This window comes from Gorilla gorilla, chromosome 19 (assembly GCF_029281585.2).
Source record: "Gorilla gorilla gorilla isolate KB3781 chromosome 19, NHGRI_mGorGor1-v2.1_pri, whole genome shotgun sequence".
NCBI classification, from domain to species: domain Eukaryota; kingdom Metazoa; phylum Chordata; class Mammalia; order Primates; family Hominidae; genus Gorilla; species Gorilla gorilla.
In genome coordinates, this window is record NC_073243.2 from 95,944,416 (window position 1) to 95,964,150 (window position 19,735).

Here is a 19,735-nt window from a genome sequence, read left to right on the forward strand (position 1 = left end):
TGATAGACTGGAACAGGGTTTCTCAACCTCAGCACTATTGACAGTTTGGGTCAGAAGGGTTTTTTGTTGCAAGGTCTGTCCTGTCCATCGTAGGATGTTTATCAGCATCCCTAGCCTCTACCCCCTAGATGTCAATGGCACCTTCTCCAGTAATGACAAGAAAAAATATCCTCAGATATTGTCAAACATCTCCTGGTGATAGGGTAGGGTAGGGTAGGGCAAAATCACCCTTGGTTGAGAATGACTGGACTAGAATTAGAAGCTAAAGTGGTTTTTGGGATCCTTTCATGCTGTCACAATAAGTCATTCATGTAAAGAAAGAAAACAAAACCACACTTCATGCATGGGCCCAATGTGTCTTGTGTTCTGATGCTACCATGGCATTGGGCCAAGTCACAGAACTCAGACATCCTGCCAGTAGAGAGCTCACAGTGTGGTCAGGGAAGCAGATATGTCAAAGAACAATCGTATTTTAACAGGATTTACAGGGAGAAAATTGGTCATATTGTTGGATGTTATGTAGATAGAGCTATCAGATTGCCGAACACACTTTCTACTTTTCAAATGACCCCTCTGGGGTTGGTAGACATAGGCTTATTTTGAATGGGGTGCCACAGAGGCACCCCTTGCTCATTCCCCCTTCTTGGAGCCTCATTCAGGTTGTTCCTGCCTGGAAGGTCTCATGTCAGAATTTTATATCTCCCAATATGCCCTGTCATTTACAGGGAGGTCTGCCTCCTACAGGAAGCCATTCTAAATTGTTTTAGCTTGCATTGATGTCTGTCCACCCAGCTCCCATTATGAAACTCATGGTCTCTTCTACACAGTTTATGGCTCGACATGCAGTGTTGTTTGGTCCTCTCTGTTTCCTATGCCATGATCTTATCAAGTAGATTGTGAGCCATTTGAAGGTAAAAATCAGATGTTATACTGGATTATTTGCATAAAAGGGCTAAGCAAGTCACTGTTTGACTATTTGTCATTGACTTGCAAAACCAGAGATGGGAGGGGAACTCAAAAGTATGGGGAAGGCAAGTGAAAGATAAAATGAAATTGAAAAAAACAAAACAAAACAAAAAAACAGGAAGCCAGAGATTGAGAGGTGTTTGGCCTTCTGATGGGCACATTCCTTTCTGCCTAATGAACTTCTACAGATGCTTCAAAACCCCAGAGTCCATGTTACCTTCTCTGTGCTTTCTGTGGCTTGAGATGACTGGGGGATCCCCTGCAGCCGTTGGCCAAGTGTCTCCTCTCTTCATGGACTGTCAGGTGTTCTGGCCAGGGCTGGGGTATCTCAGTACATTTCTGCCTGGCTTGGCAAATAGTGAGTTCTCAATCAAAATATGAATGATTGCCCTAAAGTTTAAGCAAGGGGAAGATCTCTTTAGTGAGGAAAAGCTTGTTCTTTATTAATACCATAAAACCCTTATTGATGGGAAAACTAAAGGACTGCGAGGAATTCTAGGAACTCATAGAAAGGCATTTGTTTGTTTGTTATGTTAAAATATTATTCAAAGTAAAGGATAAAATATGAGAAGGTATCATAGCTATCCCTCCCTTTCCCCATTCCTTACTGAGGATTAATGAGCTGCCAAATCTCACATAAGAGATTTACAGTTCTTTATGTCAGTGGAAAGAATTTCTTTGCACTTCAAGCAATGTGATATGCAAGCCACAGCAGGATGTCAGGAAAGGAGACATGATTTGGAGTTTAACTGGGAGATGGGCCGGGCAGCAGTGCCCAGACACACTGGTGATTATTCTTCCATCAGACTTCATCTAGAAGCCTCCAGAAGTGAAGGGCTAGGGGATTTGCCTTACTCAGAGAAGTTATCAGTTAGCGCTCTGTTACCTTTGAAGAAAAATTACAGCTATGTGAACACCCACTATGTGCCCAGGCACTGTGGGATATGTGTGTGTGTGTGTGTGTGTGAGTGTGTGTGTGTTTCCTTTAGTCCTTACCATAACCTTATGTAATAATTACTATTATACAATTTTAAAGGTGAGGAAAATAGGTTCTTTTTGCTCAAAGCCATACAGCAAAGAGATGGAGTAACAGACCCTCAATTCAAATCTGACCTCAGAGTCCAAACTCATTAGCCAGCCTACAGCCTTCCAGGAAGCAAAAAAAGAAAAACAAAACAAAACAAAACAAAAACAAATAAAAAAAACTGAACTTTTTTTTTTTGAGGTAAATGGCCTTCCTTGGGGTTCCCTCTCTGTTGGGTTGTGCCAGGAGCTGGATTTACTTTTAAAAATTAAGTGTATTTCAAGTATTTTACGATTGAAGATAACACACACCAACCAGACAAATAATTGACAAAAAGATTTTATTCATTTTGCTCTTTTAAGGACTTTTTTTCTAGGACCTTAAAAATAGTTTTATTGAGATGTAATTTATATGCTATAAAATTCTCCCATTTTAAGTGTACAATTCTATAATTTTTAGTAAATTTATAGACTTGTTCAACTTTTATCACCATACAGTTATAGAATATTTTATCACCCCCAAAACATTTCTCATTGTTTTAAGGGCCTTTTGTTACAGAATTCCTAAGGTAGTTGTGGGGAAAAGGAGATGGAGGAGGAGGGATAAGGGGAAAAGGTGGGAAGGAAAGAAAGGTTGAATAATAAAACGAACTGAGTACTCTAGGGAATTATAGAGCAGAAAGGGGCCTTAAAGGTGGTTTAATCAAAATCTTCATTTTAAAGATGAGGAAGAGAAAGGGTCGAGAACTTGGGCAGCTCAGTTGAGTTGGTGATACACGAAGTGTCTGGTTTTCTGAATTTTAGCCTGTTTCTCCTGCAGTTACCATGACACAAAGATATTTAGTGGTTTCAAACAACTATTTTCCTTTTGCTCACAACTTTATGGTCCGAAAGGGTTCTGCTGGGTGATTTGTCTGTGGTCAATATGGCATCTGCCTAGGATTCTTGGGCAGGAGGATGCACTTCCATGAGAACTTCGCTTACATGCCTAGTTCCTCGGTGCCCCTTGGTCTTCCTCTCCACATGGCGTCTCATCTGCCAGGGCCTCTCTCATGTGTCTTGAGATTCTCATGGCATGGTGGTTTCAGTAATTCTTATGTGGCATGACTTTTAAAAGAGGGGAAACAGAAACTGCCAGGTCAGTTAAAATCTGTGTTTGGAATTGACACAGAGCCACTTCTGCCATATGCTATTGGTCAAAGCATCCCCTATATTCTAGGGGGTGGAGAAATGGGCATGGGGCTTCTTGATGGGGAATGGCAAGAGCCACATGGCAAAAGAGCACATGGACAGGATGTATTATTTTAACCATCTTTGGAAAATACAGGAAGCAAGAACAGGACTAGGCAGGTGAACATCTCTGCAACATCCTTCCACATTTAAACCTAGTTCTTTCTTGTGATTTTGTAATTGTCATTGCCTTGTAGGATAAAATTGAAACTCCATAGTTAATCCTAGAAACCCCCTTCAAGCTTGCTCACGTGGATTCTACTCTCTAGCAACAATAAAACCCCACTATTTACCAAACACACCGACTCCTGTGCACATACTTCTCCTTGTCTGTCCTTCACCTCCCCGGGTCCTCTGCTGTCTCTCCACCTAGCCAACTCTTCTGACCCATCCTGTCAAACTCAGCTCAAGTGCTGATGACTTGATGACCATGGCAGATGCAGTTTCTCCATTCGTCAAGCACCATATTCACTTTTCTCTATGAGTGCATACCAAACTGTATTGTGATTTTTAGACTTTTGTGGAGTTTTTTTTTTTTTTTATGCCTGGGCAGTGATCTCATGGTGACTTCTGTAGGGTCTGGCATGTACCAGACATCTGATAAGTTGCATGTTGAATGAATACATTTATACATATTAGATGCTTAAAGGGGTCAGAATTCCATATGTATTTTTACATCGGTGGTGTTAAGACAAGATGGTTCCCTTGACCCCTTCGCGGAACTTGTGAAAGGGTGGCTCCCTTACTCAGCGAACAATGCTCAAACCGCTTGCAAGAGGGGGAGCATGCAGGTGAGGGGCTCCAGGAGCCAGGGCAAGTGCCTTTGGGTCCTGGCAGGAACAAACCCCAAACTGGCCCACAGCAACCGTTAAACAGCTCAGTGAAAAGTCAGTGTGACAGCCTCTTGACCTGCACCTGGGTCCTTGTCCAGTGCCCAAGAGGAATGAGGTCACACAGACTTGAAATACAGTGAATGTGGAGATTTTATTGAGCAGTGGAAGTGGCTCTCAGTGGGATGGGCAGCTGGAAATGGGTTGGAGTGGGAAGGCAGTCTTCCCCTGGAGTTTGGCTATCAGTGGCTGAACTCCTCTCTGGCCATAGTCTCCGATGTCCAGTTGCTGCTTCTCTAGACATTCAGACACTTCTGTGTGTGTGTGTTGAGTCTGGGGTCTGGAGTTCTTATGGGCACAGGACAGAGGGCGTGGTAGAACAGAAGGCAACATTCAGGCAGGAAAACAGGGATGTGAAGTTCTCATTTAGGATCACAAGTCCAGGTTTGAGGGTGAAGCCCTCTCCAGGGACCCCACCCTCTTCTACCCAGTATTTCCCTGCCTCCTGTACGTATCAGTGTCATCTTACAGTGTGACTTTAACCAAGAACTGAGGCAAAGCCCAGTTCCATGTAGTAGCAGACACTGCACGTTCAACTCAGCTTAATGGGCTGTATTTTTTCTGTTACTGACTCAGCCACCTTATGATCTTATAGCCATTGTTTCATTCCTCAGAACCCCAATTAAGGAAGGAGACCAATGCATGGAGGCATCAACATACAATTATTCTAAGATATACCAAATGTCATTTTATAAAGAACATTGAGGTCCTTATGAGAAGAATTACTTGCTTGGTAGCAGTGCCAATTCACAGCTCTCTGCTTGTCCCAACATAGTATGCTGCCTGCCTGTAGCCAAGAGAAGCCACTTTGTAAAAGATTCTGCATAAATTTCATGCAAGGGCTAATCTGCCTCATGCTATGGTCCCTAATTACTAACAGTGTTGTTCTGACTACCAGGAGAAATTGCATTGGCCTACATGAACTGAAATATTTCAAGTGAGAAGGTCATTGCTTTCAATGAAAATTCTGCTCCAAAAGCAAGGTTGAAAACAGCAATAGCCTGTTGAGAGTTTAAATAAGCTCCTTTAGCAAAAAGGTAGCTTTCAACTCCTCATGGAGAGAACAAGTAAATCTAGTTATGACCGCCTACTAATTAGTTATATAGGGCTCCCCTGGGGAGTCTGTATTTAAACATAATTAATACTGAATATTGAGAGGAGTAATGAAATAAAAATGCATCACATGCAGACACACACTTTTAATTCATATGGGGCAAAATCTGGTTACTAAGCCTAATCATATTAGACAGTTGACACTTGGGGAAGATTTCCCTGATTTGAAATAATAGCTAGCACCTGCTTTTGTTATGAGACACAATTAAAACTGAAAAGGAGAAGTCAGCATAAATTGAAAACTGAAAAGCTAAAATGCATTTTTTTTTTTTTTTGAGATGGAGTCTCGCACTGTTGCCCAGGCTGGAGTGCAGTGGCACGATCTCAGCTCACTGCAAGCTCTGCCTCCGGGGTTCACGCCACTCTCCTGCCTCAGCCTCCTGAGTAGCTGGGACTACAGGAGCCTAAAATGCATTTTTATTTCAACTTTTAGACTGTTAAATCTGGACTAATAAGCCGCCGACAAATATGAAAATCTACAACAATCAAATAGGAGATAACATGGAGAGATAAGATGTGGATGGTTCTGGAAGAATTAGAGAATGCAAATAAAGGAATAAATATTCTTTTTTTTTTTTTTTTTTTCCCTGTGAGATCCAGAATCTTTGGTATTTCTTCTGTGGACTCTGTACCCTGTAGATGGCAAATTAATGCTTGCAAGTCATTCCAAATAGTTGTTGCTCCTGTTAATACTCAGTTATTCAGGGATTTTTCTCAGTTAGACATAACTTTCTTTGTAAGATGCTTACCCTGTAGTTGCTAAATTACTCTGTACCCTATAGTTGCTAAATTAATGCTTGCTAGTCAGTCCAAATACTTGTTGCTGTTGTTAACTTCTCAGTTAGACATAACCTTCCCACTAAGCATCTTTATTCCTTCTAAGAAAACTTTTTACACCTTCTGCTGCTCTGATATACCTTCCTCCTGTGAATGGAGACAGATAGGAGATTCTGGAAACAGGATTCAACTCCTGTTTCCAAAGACTTGGCACCTGGGTAAAGGGCAGCCTTTGATGGAAGGGTTTTCTTGGGTAGACACTTCTCTGTAAGGCCCATCTCACTAATGTTGTTCATGTCCTTTTCCCTGGCCACCTACAGCTGCCTCTGCCATTTTGAGTCACTCTCCACTCCACATCACTGGGCTCTACTGGTCGTGATTCTCACTTGATAACGAAACCTTCATATTGTATTAATTTTCCTCCTCCTGGAATTGAATTTTGGAACTTCCCAGGCTCATCTGGTCACTCTGGCCCTGGTCTGGTATTCCTTTTGCTGCCTCCATGGCCTTGGGCCAGTTTTACCTTTGTTCAGATTCATCTAGCACTTTATTCTTCTGGTCCTGGAGTTAAAGGGCAGCCTCGCCTACTCCCGTGTCCACTTCACTTGAGTCCTGTACCCCGAGGAAGGTGGGGAAGAATCTCCTTAGTAAAGCGAAGTCTTCCTAGAGGCTGTCTCCTCCCAGGGCTTGTTTTCTGGGAAAAGAAAATTTCTCTCCTCCTTTGCAATTCTGGGACCCAGGCACATGGTCTTGGATACTTATCCCAGGAACCCCCAGTGTAACCCATCCCTCAGGGTGCTTAATTTCTTCCTCTTGAACAGAAAATCTTACTGAGCACATTGCCATAGTCCTGGGTCATGGCCCTTCAAACCCCCTGGGATTTCCAGGTTTCTGGAAGAAAATTTTTATTGACATTCTAAATTCCATACAATAACATGAAATCCTGACAGCACTCCCGAGTACACATCGGGAGCTTCCCACCCACCTCTCTGCTTTTCTGTTGGTGGCATGATTGAGTTCAAGGTATTTTAATGAATGAAATGATGATCTCTGGTCAAGACACCATCCCTCAAAGGATGTGCGTTACCAATAGCTGAAGAAGTGGAGGAAAGATCTTTTCACACAAGAAAGTGAGTCTGGAGCATTTTCTCATGCCTAATTCTTTTGGAAATAGCAACCAACAATTTTCTTTTTTGATTTCTATGAATTGAAATTATACTGATTAACTTCAAATGAGTGGTCTCTTTTAAAAAACTTTTTAAAAAACCAAACAAAACAAGAAGCTTTTTTTTTTTTTCTGTTACTATTTTGCTCCTATTTTAACTTTTGAAGTTAAAATGGAGGAGAATGACTATTTGAACAATGGTGAGTCTTTTTAGCCACAACTGTAATTTATATGAGTCTTATTTATTTTTGGCATTTAAAAATGTTTTTAATGAAATTACATCAGTGAAAAATCAACAAAGTGATAGTTTGCATTATAATATGTAAGCAGTTGAGGAACCCTTTTTTTCCCTCTCTTTTATGGGTTATAATGATTCTATAAAAATTTGAAACACTAAATATATCTCCATACAGTATCAAATTTCTACCATGTGGCTGATGTGACAGGAGCTGATTCATAGTTGTCATAACCCAAATTCATATTTCTTTCTTAGAAATAAGTGGGTCGTATTTCTTGGAAATTTGATCATCTTTCTTGAAAAATTTCCGTTAGTAAACCCATTTCTAATAGGTGTGCATTCCTTTTTTAATGTTCACATCTATGTTTTTCTTTTCTTTTCCTCTTTTTACAAAGAAAATGGCTTTTATTAAGCTAAAAAGTGTGTACCTCAAAAGTGTAGAAACAAGGAAGAAGAGGTTTGGAGGATCATTTAACAAGAACACTCCAACTTTTTAAAAAATAAATCTTATCTAGTTCTTTTTGAATTTTATCTAACAACAGTTTGTAGATTATCTTTTTAAAAAATTAGTCTTAAGTCATTTATGGTTTTTGTTGTTTATGTAGTGTTGTTTTTGTAATTTCACTTTTCAACCTTTTGCTGCTGATATTTAAATATAATTGATCATTGTTATCTTGTATTTTTTTTTTTGAGATGGAGTCTCACTCTGCCTCTCAGGCTGGAGTGTTGTGGCATGATCTCAACTCACTGCAACCTCTGCCTCCTGGGTTCAAGCGATTCTCCTGCCTCAGCCTCCTGAGTAGCTGGGATTGCAGGAGACTGCCACCACACCTAGCTAATTTTTGTATTTTTAGTAGAGACAGGGTTTCACCATGTTGGCCAGGTTGGTCTTGAACTGTTGACCTCAGGTGATCCACCTGTCTCTGCCTCCCCAAAGTGCTGGGATTACAGGTGTGAGCCACCACACCCTGCCTGTTATCTTGTATTTTGAGGCTTTGCTAAATTCATTTACTAATTCTAACAGGTTTTCTTGTAAATTCCCTGGGATTTCTATGCAGATAATCATGCTATCTAAAAAGAGAGACAGTTTTAAAGTTTTTCCTTCATCATCTTTATACTTTTCTCTTTTTGTTATTTGGTTCATTGCATTGAGTAGGACACCCAGTGCAAGGTCGAATAGAAGTAAAACGGGTGAAAATCTTTGCCTAGTTCCTGATCAGAGAAAAGATAGCATTTCCCCTCCACACAATTAGGTATGATCCCATCTGTAAGTGTTTTTTAGATGCCCTTTCCAGGTTAGGACGTTTTCTTTCTCTTCCTAGTTTTCATCATGAATGAGAGTATACCAAATGATTTTACCACATCTACTGAGAGGATATTTTTATTTCTAATATGGTCTGTTGCACTGATTGCTATTTGGATGTTATATTGACCTTGCATTTCTAGGGTGAACCTCACTCACTCATGCTGCACTGTTGTTTTTATATATTGCTGGATTCAATTTGCTAATATCTAGTAGAGGATTTCTTCTCATCCATGCTCATAAAGAATATTGGCCTGAAATTTGTCTTTTCTTATAATGTTTTTGTCAGGTTTTGGTATCAGCGTTGTGTGGCCTTATAAAATGAGTTGGAAAATGTTCTGTCCTCCTCTGTTTTCTGAGACAGACTATGTCAGATTGATAAAATGTTGTCTTTAAATGCTTTATAACATCTGGTGAAACTGGTCCTGGAGGTGTTTGTTATCTTGTTTTGGAAGGCTTTTGATGACAACTTCCGTTTCTATTTAGAATTATTCATACATTCCATTTCTTCTTGAGTCAGTTTTGGTAATTAAGTTTTCCAAGGAAGTTACCTATTTCCTTTATGCTCTGGGATTAATGGGCATACAGCTATTTGTAGTATCTCCTTATTGCTCTTCCATCTTTAGAATCAGTTATTATATTCCTCTTTCATTTAACTAACTGTTAACAGTTTTTCCAGAGAAATGGTTCTATGTTTTCTAATGATTTTCTCTAGGTTGTTTAGATTTCCTCTTTCTTAGGCAAAGCAAATTCCTTTTGTCTAATCTTTAGCTCAGCTCTGATAAGTTTGTGAAAATGCTTTTCTAGCAGAAAAGACTCATACCAAATCATGAAAATCACTTTTAATATGCAGCCTATAAATACAGCTCTACAAAGAAAGGGCGTATAATTAACTGAATTTTCTATCTACATGTCAACTTGATTACACATTGAGATGTTTTCTGCCAGCATTTCAAATCCCAACTTTAGTGTTGCAATTTGTACACCATCTAAAGATGACTGAATGTACGTTTTAGCTAAATTCATTTTCTGAAGAGGACACCTCTTAAGAGCAGGTGTTCTCTCCTGTGACACTGTTGAGTGATCCCACCTGTCATAGCGCACAGTATAAATCATCATACTATAAATCTATTAACTAATGATTCATTCTGGCCTGCCTTGTAAAAACAAAGATGAAACAGTACCCGAGACTGAATGATTTAAGGCACCCTGAACAGGTCTTCTCTCCCTCGGAGTGCAGCCTAGTTCCCTCTGAGCATGTGCTATTTTCAGAGAGGAAATTGGTTCCTAAATTGAGAAGGTTTATTAACTCTTTCAGACAACAGAAAGACAGGTCCACCTTTTTCTAAATAGCTTCTTAGAGACCTGATGGAGTGTATGTCTTTCTCAAGTGCTTAGCTTACTGGTTGGAAGGGATTTGTACAGGAAGAGACTTGGAGTATCCTGTCATTTCCTTAAAGAAAATTCATAGCTTTCTCTTCCCTCCTTTATTCTCTGAAGGCACTAATAAACCTCCGTTAATTAGTCATACTTCATTGATAAGAACACAGTATTTGCCTGGTTTCACAGCAATCTGTGGAAATTATTGGAGTGCTTTTCTAATTTCTCATGGAGAATACTCCACTAACACGGAACCTCCCACACAAAGATACCCAATTCTGGGCCATGTACATTTTCAGAATCTTTGTAGGACTGGTGGACCCTACTGATACATCTCTGGGCACTTACATGTAAAGAGAATATTACATAATATCCAATGTGAGTTATTTAGTTTCTCCCAAAATTTCATTAAAATTAAAGAGATATAACTCCTTGAGTTTGTCGTCTTCGTGTTAAAATCAACAAACTGCAGCTTTCAGATTCAAGAAATATTTGGAGATGCCATTTAGAAAGGTATGAGTCAGATTTTGGAACTTTGTTGGACTGCTTTTGCAGGTGTTGAATTTTTTCCATTGCCACAGCCACCTTTCAAATAGGTATGACTGAGCCCGTGTTGTTTTTCCTTTCAGATACAGGATGTGTCAGTTTAAGTAGGGAATTAAGGAGTGAGAGCAGAGAGAGTAGGCGGAGAGAAGGGCATTTTAGAAAGAACTGGGGCTTTGGAGACAGATCTGAGTTCTCACTTCTTGACTAACTGGTGGCTTGGCCAGAGTGGATCTTTATCCCATAGGCACTGATGGGATGGATGCAGAGAATGCAAATCTGGCAGTTGGATGAGTGGTGGAAACTAAAGTCAGAATTCCGTGTATTTCCAGCACCTCCTGGGTGTGCTCAGCTCTGTGGTGCACAGGAGGGGGCATGAGACTCAGCTTCTGCCACCGGGAAACCTGCAGTCCAGGGACAATGGGGACGGATACGGCTATCTGGGATTTGAGTGTGAAGGAAGGAAGCCAGCTTTCCCCAGAAGTATAAATAGTGGACAGTGGGGGCCCAGATCGAAGGATCCTGTTTAGGAGAGGAAGTGCAAGAGAGGATGGCTCTTTACAAGAGGTGGCATTAGTGCCAGGTATGGACAGATGGATCAGTTGAATAAAGAGGAGACAGACGTTGCATGCTGAGGAAAGAGCGTGCTCAAAGACACAGAGGGACCAAAGTAAACAGTGCATTTGGGAGAATAAAAAGAAGTCATATGAAGCTGAATTGAGGGGTCTCCCTCCCTCCCTCCCTCCCTCCCTCCCTTCCTTCCTTCTTTCCTTCCTTCCTTCCTTCCTTCCTTCCTTCCTTCCTTCCTTCATTCCCTGCTCCTTTCCTCTCTTCCTCTTAATCACCCTCCATCCCTTTTTGATCCTTCTGCCAGACACTGAGGATATGTGCTGAACCAAACATTTAGCCCTCCTTGCTAAAGCTTAGAGGGGCAGCTCCCCTTGCATTAGGAATGAACCCCGGGGAATTACTCTGAGGAGCAAGGAATGACTCACAGCTTCAAGTTCAGCTAGAAAGCTCTTTCAATAGCCTAGAGAAGACAGACTGGGAAGCTTCATCAGGAGAACTGTCATGGCACTGCAGAGGCAGGGTGTATGCCATTAATTGTTATCAAAGCTCTCGGTGGAATTATTACATAGTCTAGTATAAGTGGTAAAAGCATGAACTTGGAAGCCAGAATACCTGGGTTTGTACCTCAGCTCCAGTCCTCACTGGATGTGTAACCTTGGGCACGTTGTTTAACTTCTCTCTGCCTCAGTTTACTTACCTGTAAAATGGGGATAACAATAGTAATTCCCTCATAGAGGAGTTGTGGGAATTAAATGACTTAATACAAATAAATAACCTCTTAGAAAAGTGCCTGGCATGTATCAGTCCTGTACAAATAGAAGCTATAATTATTAAATTAGTAAATTTAGTAAATTACTGAATTACTTCTTCTAGTGCACTAAATGAGGGTGAGCTTTCAAAAGAGGTGCCAGTTGGTCCCACTTTTGCTGGAAACAGTACATGAAATTGTTTGATTTTTAGAAGTAAACAGCTTTTCAGGAATATGAAAGAATCACACATATTCAACTATTACGGAAAGAAAGAAAGCAGTAGCAACTATTTAGAGCCAATCTGGCTATTGTTATATTACTTTTCTTTCCAAATGTGGGAAGAAAGTTAAATGCAACACACACACACATGCGCACACACACACACACACACGTACACACAGACACACACACTCCTATGTATCTCTTTAGAGGAGACAGTGAAATATTTCACTGAAAAGTTTTGGAAATAATCTCACGAACTTAAATCCTGGCCTTTGGATTATTTCCAAAACTTATGGATATAACATTGGGGTAGAGAGAGAAGTCCCACGAGACTTATTTTCTACTTTTATCATCGAAGCAAATGGCCCATTAACACAGCTCCTTCAGGCTGAGCCCATTAGATGATGCACGCCCTCCAAGGACAAGGACACTGGGTGAGTGTTTCCTACTGGTCAAAGGCAGAATTATTTCTTCTAGCGGAAGAATGAGAACAACCCTCCTTTTTGCACATAATGGTAGATGTAAGAAAGCACCGTATATAGTGGGCAGAGAAATTACCAAGATGATAGCTGTCTTCAAAGGGAAATTCCTGTGTTTATTATTGAGTTTAGTAATTTTGGTTTCAGTAATGATGTATCTTCATTAATTATTCAAAAATGATGTTAATTTTAAGGTTCATCAGTATATGAGGAACGTCTGTTTACTTGTAAACACATTTGCATATTTGCATTATTAGCAGAGTGATATAAAACCAAAAAAAATTTCAGGGAGCTCACTATAGATTTTGTACAATTTAACCTTCTTTAAAAAATAATCTTCAAAAATCCCAAATTACTTCTTATATTTACAACAAAAATAATTTCTATGATGATAGTGAATAGTTAAGCTTCCCAGTGTACTGTAATCAAAGGTTGTTCTTTTTTTCCTTGCCTCCGGACATAATCTTAAACACGTTCATTCCAAACTGCCAAGCATTTGAATTGTACACAAATTTAAATTTGCTGTCACCAAAACAAGTGTGAAGCGTCACTGTTTCTTGCTTCTGGTGAGCCTCTCCCTTCATTCATTCACCCTCCTCACCTAGAAGCAGCCACACCTCATGTGTCAGAAGTATGCCATACAGAAAATAGAAGAGGATGGCACCTCAGGGTCAGTGCATGGCCACTCGATTTCCTGGGTCCCAGGAAACACTACAGCCAGTGCATCCAACCATCACTTCCATCCTGCCAAATCCAAGCATTCAGTAGGGCCTAGCCACACTATGTCTACAGACACCACGGTGAATTATCATGCAAGGAGGCTTAGATCAATTAATTAGTAGGCCTAATTGAAGCCAAATATAATTCATTATGCAGTTTTGAGCTATTCAAATTTACTCCCCTAAGATTACATCATAGACTTATTGCCAAACAGAAAATAGATATCAGTAAAGTCTCTTCTTGGTGAATCCTTGTTACTCCCCTTTGGTTACCTAGGACTCCTCCAGTTCCAGCATACACATTTTGAACATGCGGCCCACCATATGAAAGTCAAACACACACACAGACACGCTTCATGGACTTAAAGGATGCTTTGTTTTTCGTCTATCTGATGTGATTAATAAATTGCTAAAGGGTAAAGTAACGTGTATAGACATGGTAGCGCCCATTTAGGATGGTTGATAGCGATTTTCTTCGTTGCTCACCATATTGCATTCAAAACAAATTTTAATGAGTATCAAAACTGGACAAGAGCAAGAGATACTGACACTTCATATCTGTTTGGTGACACCAGATTTAAAATGGTTAAAGATGTGAAGGCCTGGCAGTTTGGAATAAATGTACTTAAAATTATGTCAGTAAACTAGGAATAAAACAACTTCAGACACATCTTGGAATACAGCCTTGATTCATTTGTAATGACAAAATAATATCAACTAGTTTAATTATTTTTTATTTTATTTTATTTTACTTTTAAGTTCTGGGATACAGATGCACAATGTGCAGGATTGTTACATAGGTATACATGGTGATTTGCTGCACCCATCAACCCGCTATCCAGGTTTTAAGCCCCTCAGGCATTAGGTATTTGTCCTAATGCTCTCCCTCCCCTTTTTCCCCACCCCACAACAGGCCCCAGTGTGATGTTCCCCTCCCTGTGTCCATGTGTTCTCATTGTTCAACTCCCACTTATGAAATAGTTTAATTATTATTCATTCGGAATTGTAAAAGCACAAACCATTTCTCACTAAATTAATCTTTACATTAAAATGAATGGAAATCTCTTTCTCACAGTATTTCACCAAACAGTGTTGTTCGGTTCTGTTATTTAAAACAAAAATAAGGTAATTGACTTTAGAGAATGAAATATTTCAAATGTACATTGGTATTTAATCTTTAACAAATGTAGAATTTAATAGTATCCTGAATATGCAAGGTCACATACATACTTAAAAATGTTACATGTAAATTATTTATTTATGGTATGTGTATGAGAGAGAGAGTGTGTGACAGAGACAGACAATGAGGGAGAGAGGATCAGTGTCATAAACTTGCCATTTGGGGATGCATAAGTTCAGATTGAAGGTAAGTAAAGAGTTTGACGAAATTTCAGATTGATCCGATGGACACTGACTGCTTAAGCTCATTTTTTTAAAGATTTAAAAAACCGTTTAAGAATTCTTCTGAGAAGCCATATGTTGCCATAGCCAGAGCTCTTCCACACAGGATGAGTAAATTATGCAGGTTGTTTTGAGTTTCATGGTTTACTGGCAAACCTTAATAACAATTCTGGTTTCGTTTCTGCTTCAATTATGCAAAAGTGAGAACATGATTAATTAATTCTCTCCAGTCAATAGCAGTCTTGAAGGATTTTTGATCATTTGTACTGTAAATTCTTTTGAATATTGATACTTAGGGCATCAAATTATTTGCCCCACTGAAGAGTACATGCTGAAAATGGTTGTGAGTTTCAAAGATACTTCATGTAGGTACAAATTCTAAATCTTGACAAAAATACTTCATGGCTTACCCATTAGATAATAAAAAGTCAGTAATATCTGAGTATATGGAATGTACCAATAACAGATAATGTACAATTTTATACTTCCCTTATGATTATTCTAGTGTGTTATCTTAAATGACTTTTTCAGTGATGTTCTTATATAACTTATTTGCTTTTTACATTTTTTTCTACAAAAACAAGAGACAGTTCCCTCTTTTTGCAGTAGCCAAATGTATTAAGAGCAAACTAAATTACCAGATAGAGAAGTTCTCACCATGTATGGTCAGAATGTATTTAATTTCATGCATGCATGAAAGATAATAATGTGATTTCCAGGTACTAAATATTCCTTAGCCATTCACACTCAGTACTATTATCTGGAATCAAACTAGATTAAACTTACAGAATGGTGAATTACTGAAAATAATGAAGTTAAGGCAAGTCATTAATCTTTATCTGCTTCTCTGTTTTTTATAGCCTGGATGAAATGAAAAAATTCATTTGGGGTCTCATCAGATTTCAAAGGGTCTAACATTATGAAAAGAAACACAGGACTGAAAATGTTTTTTTTTTCTTTTTTAATTATACACAGCTCCTTTCTTACATGCCTCTGTTTTTCTTTTAGTGGCAGAGCATTTCTATAACACTGGTTGAGAAAGTTCAGATGATTGCTGTAATCCTAGGATCCCTGTTCTTAATAGCCAGTGTGACTTGGCTCCTCTGGTCAGCCTTCAGCCCCTATGCAGTGTGGCAGAGGAAGGACATCCTTTTTCAGATCTGCTATGGAATGTATGGTTTTATGGATCTAGTGTGCATAGGTAAGACCATGACCTTCAACGTTAACACACTGTCAGTAATCCATTTCTTTCAGCGATTACGTTTTCACCATTCGGATCTAATAGAGAATGTTGTGGATTGACTTATCTCAGTTCTCCTGTTAATGAATTAGCTGCGGGTCACAATTGGGCTGCTTTTATAAGAAAGCATAGCATCTATATTCCCGTGTAGTTTGAAAACAAAATTAACAGGATAATGCCCATTTAAAGTGAGATATTGTGCAACTGAAAGAAAGGAGGAAGGGTTGAATAAATTATTTGGAGTGAGTGATATAAGGATAGTCATTTATTTCTAAGGAATGAGAGCAAACCAGTTTCCCTTTACAAAGCTGGGGAAGTCCTGGCTGATGCAAATGGCGGTACTGTATTGTGCGTTTGGGGAGAGGACAGACATCTCGATGTCTTACATCAAGATGACTGTGCAGATTCTCTGAGGGCAGAAAGGGGCCTCTTGGAAGGTTAGGGACTTGGGAACAGTTTTCCTTGCTGGCCTGTGTCTCTTTGTTTTACTTAATAAACTCAGCGACTTAGAAGAGAAAAAGTATCGAACATTTTAGCTAAAATAAACCCTACAAAAAGGTTACTTCGGTGTTTCCTTTGACCCATCTGTTGTTCCCTAGTACTGTGAGAAAACGGAAGCCAATCCTGCAGCATTTATGTGGCGTGTGTGAGGTGCACAGGCATCGCGATGGTGACCAGTCGGCAAGGGGTAGAGCGGTGTGGGTGGCTGTAGGGAGGTACCACGGCATTGGGAGCATTTTCCTGCTCTGATGTGGCAGAAATGCACAGGCTCCACCCAGATCTACATGTCAGCATGATTTTTTTTTTTTTTTTTACTTTTTTCTTTCCTCCTTTCTCACTAGTACAAGTCTAATAGGAAAGAAAATGATCAAATTTCAGGCCAGAAAGAAAAAAATAAAAGAATGAAATGTTTTGAATAATATATAAACTAAAGAGATGTTGCCTGAATAATTGAGCTAATCATGTATATGAACAGTTTGCATGAAATGTGATAACACGTATGAAAGCATTTGGAAGTTCTAAATCTTTATTCAAATATAATCTCTAGGGCATTGCTCTAATAAAGAAGAATCACAAAATTGATCCACAAATTGAATCCCTTAACACATTCAAAGACAGTGTTTATTCTGTCTTTCAGCATGAATGGTATAAAATGAGGTGTTCCATTGATATTAAAAGGGGAGATGCAAAATAAAAGAGCCAGTTAGCTCCCAATCCAACCTGAAAAGGAAAAAAAGTCCAGTTGACTTTCTTGCCCTCAGTATAAATACTCAAAAAGACCATGCATTTCCTGGTCAGGGAATGATTTTTTTTTTTTTAATTTCAGAACTTGCATTTAGTGCTGAGTTATTATGTCTTAAATTTTGATGACTAATATTAATATTTTGATCAAGATTATTACAGTTCTGGTTTCAAGAGCACAGACATATGAACAAATAATCTTTTAGTAATATATGACAATTTCAAGCTTCTCTTTTGAAATTTGAGCATTTGCCCATTTTATAAAGTCAAATTTCTTAGAAACAAAAACAGTTGCCATTTTTCTGGAGATACTTGGGAGAATGAGTATTTTATCTGAGTCTTAAATACTGACGGCACTTTTCATTGTGTTTTGGCTCATCAAATCCTAATTTTATCATTCCATGATCTATTTGTATATTTTGAAAAAAATTAAAGAATTCTGATTGAACATTGTTTATTTTACTTGGCAGTTTCACTAATTAGTCTGTTCTGGCTTAGAGAATATCTTAATTTTTTTCCCCAGTAAATTAAGAAACTATTATAGTAAAGAAAGCAAAATACTCCTAGTCTACCAATAGCCAATTGGATTGCAGCCAGGAAGATCTCCTGCTAATATTTCAAATTAATTCAAATGTCTGCAAATTAAATGCAGACAGTAACAAAGATTATATTGATTGTTCCTTAAATAATCCTGATTGGAAGATTTAGAGGCAGAGTTAGTGTGAAAAGCAGGTTTACAACTTTGCGTCCCATTTCCTCAGCTCAGTTTGATAAATATTTCCTAGGAACTTTCTATGTGTTGAACAGTGCTAGGTTCTGTGAATAAAAATAAGAGTCACCCACTTTCCTTCCCCAAGGAGCTCATGAGGAGGACAGGCAGGTAAGTAAGTGATTAGAATACAGTGGGATGTGCACAGTTGTGGACGTATGCACAGGAAGGGGTAGTTGAACACCAGGAGGGATGAACTCTGTGGTGCTGTGTGTAGGGAGGGGAAGGTTTCAGGCCGATTTCATGCAGAAGCGATAGCCAAGCAGATGAACAGATACTTGGCAAATAGAGAGCTGGCCTCCTACTTGCCATGGGAAGATGTGAGATTGGCTCCCCATTCAAAGGATTTTAATGTAATTGGAGACATCCCTCTTTCCTGTCTGTCCAAGCTTTCCAAACTTGATTCTACCTAAGTAGAAGAAACAGGTTGGCAGCTTCATAAATATTATTTGAAAAAATAATTCTGAAAATCTGTAGAAGATTATTCCAGAATCCAAAAATGTTATCATCCAGCCAGTCTATGTAATGCTTGGAAGAGTTGGATTGCTAAATAGAAGTTAATATTTGGAGAACATTTGTTTACTTGGGGAAATTTATTTACTTATTCCTAGGCACAGTGAATTTGTTTGTTGCTTTCATTCATAATTAATACAGTTTCTTCTTTCCCAATATTTAGGTTTTTTTTCTGGCTATTAACGTTTTGAGTTCGCTCAAGGGTCTAGCCACTATCATAGTTGAAACATCTAGATCAAGGCTGTTCAAAATAATTTTCTGCAAGGATGAAAATATTCTGTATCTGTGGCATCCAATTCTATTGACAGTAGCTAAATTTGGCTGTTGAGTACTTGAAATATGGCTAGTGAGATTGAGAAGTTAATTTTCAATTTAAATTAAATAGCCACAAGTGGCTAGTGACTATTATATTAGACACAGATTCTACATAGTGGAATGGTAAGTGTATAAGAGCTTGAATAACAGGTTTCCCTTTGTCTCTATAAATGGGTTGCATCTCCTAAGTGATAAAGGAATTCTTTTCCAAGAGAGGTGAATAAAGTGAAAATGAGTTTGAGAATTAAGAGAAGGGTGTTAAAGTATGTGTGATTGCCAAGAGTTAGACAGTGATGAAGGAGAGACATGTTTGACAAATGAAACTTTTTTTTTATTGGACTTTTTAAGAATACTTCTATGGGTCAAATGTGAATTTAATTTTCAGTCTGTACTTATAAAGTTCACATCTGTTTTAAGGAAATTAGAATGTAAAGAGATTATATCTGGGGAGTGCTTCTACTTGTTTAAATCGATGGCATGATTGTAAATCAGGAAAACTAATAGAAAGGATTTAAGTCACTTTAGGATTTAAGCTAGTGGCAGTAATTTAGGGAGAAGTAACAGCCGAGGAAGCTCATGTTGGCTTCCCACTAAAAAAGATTTGCACAGTGGACAAAGGAAGATGAGCAAACTCAGAAATGAAGCACAGCTGCCCGGCAGAAGGCCTTGGGCAGAGGATTTGCTTCTTCACTCCACCCTGGACACTTTGAGAAAAAATAGAAGACCATCATTTCCACTGACCCTTTGATTCAAGGGAAGCTAGTGCCACAAGAAGAATATGTTTCTTAATGACTAAAAGTTTGAGGGACCAGAAGAGGGCCATGTGATGACAGGATTTATTTGATTAACGTGCATCTAAAAAGTGAAGGCTGTCACCAAGTCACTTTA

General features: G+C 38.9%; 1 protein-coding gene across 1 annotated transcript in view; it reads left to right on the plus strand.

Moving 5' to 3' along the window:
- MARCHF11 (membrane associated ring-CH-type finger 11) overlaps positions 1 to 19,735 on the plus strand; it is a 112,763-nt gene that overhangs the window by 73,469 nt on the left and 19,559 nt on the right. Inside the window, exon 4 of the mRNA XM_019012998.4 lies at positions 15,777 to 15,969. Coding sequence (XP_018868543.3) covers positions 15,777 to 15,969 — 193 coding nt within the window. The remainder of the gene's footprint in view (positions 1 to 15,776; positions 15,970 to 19,735) is intronic.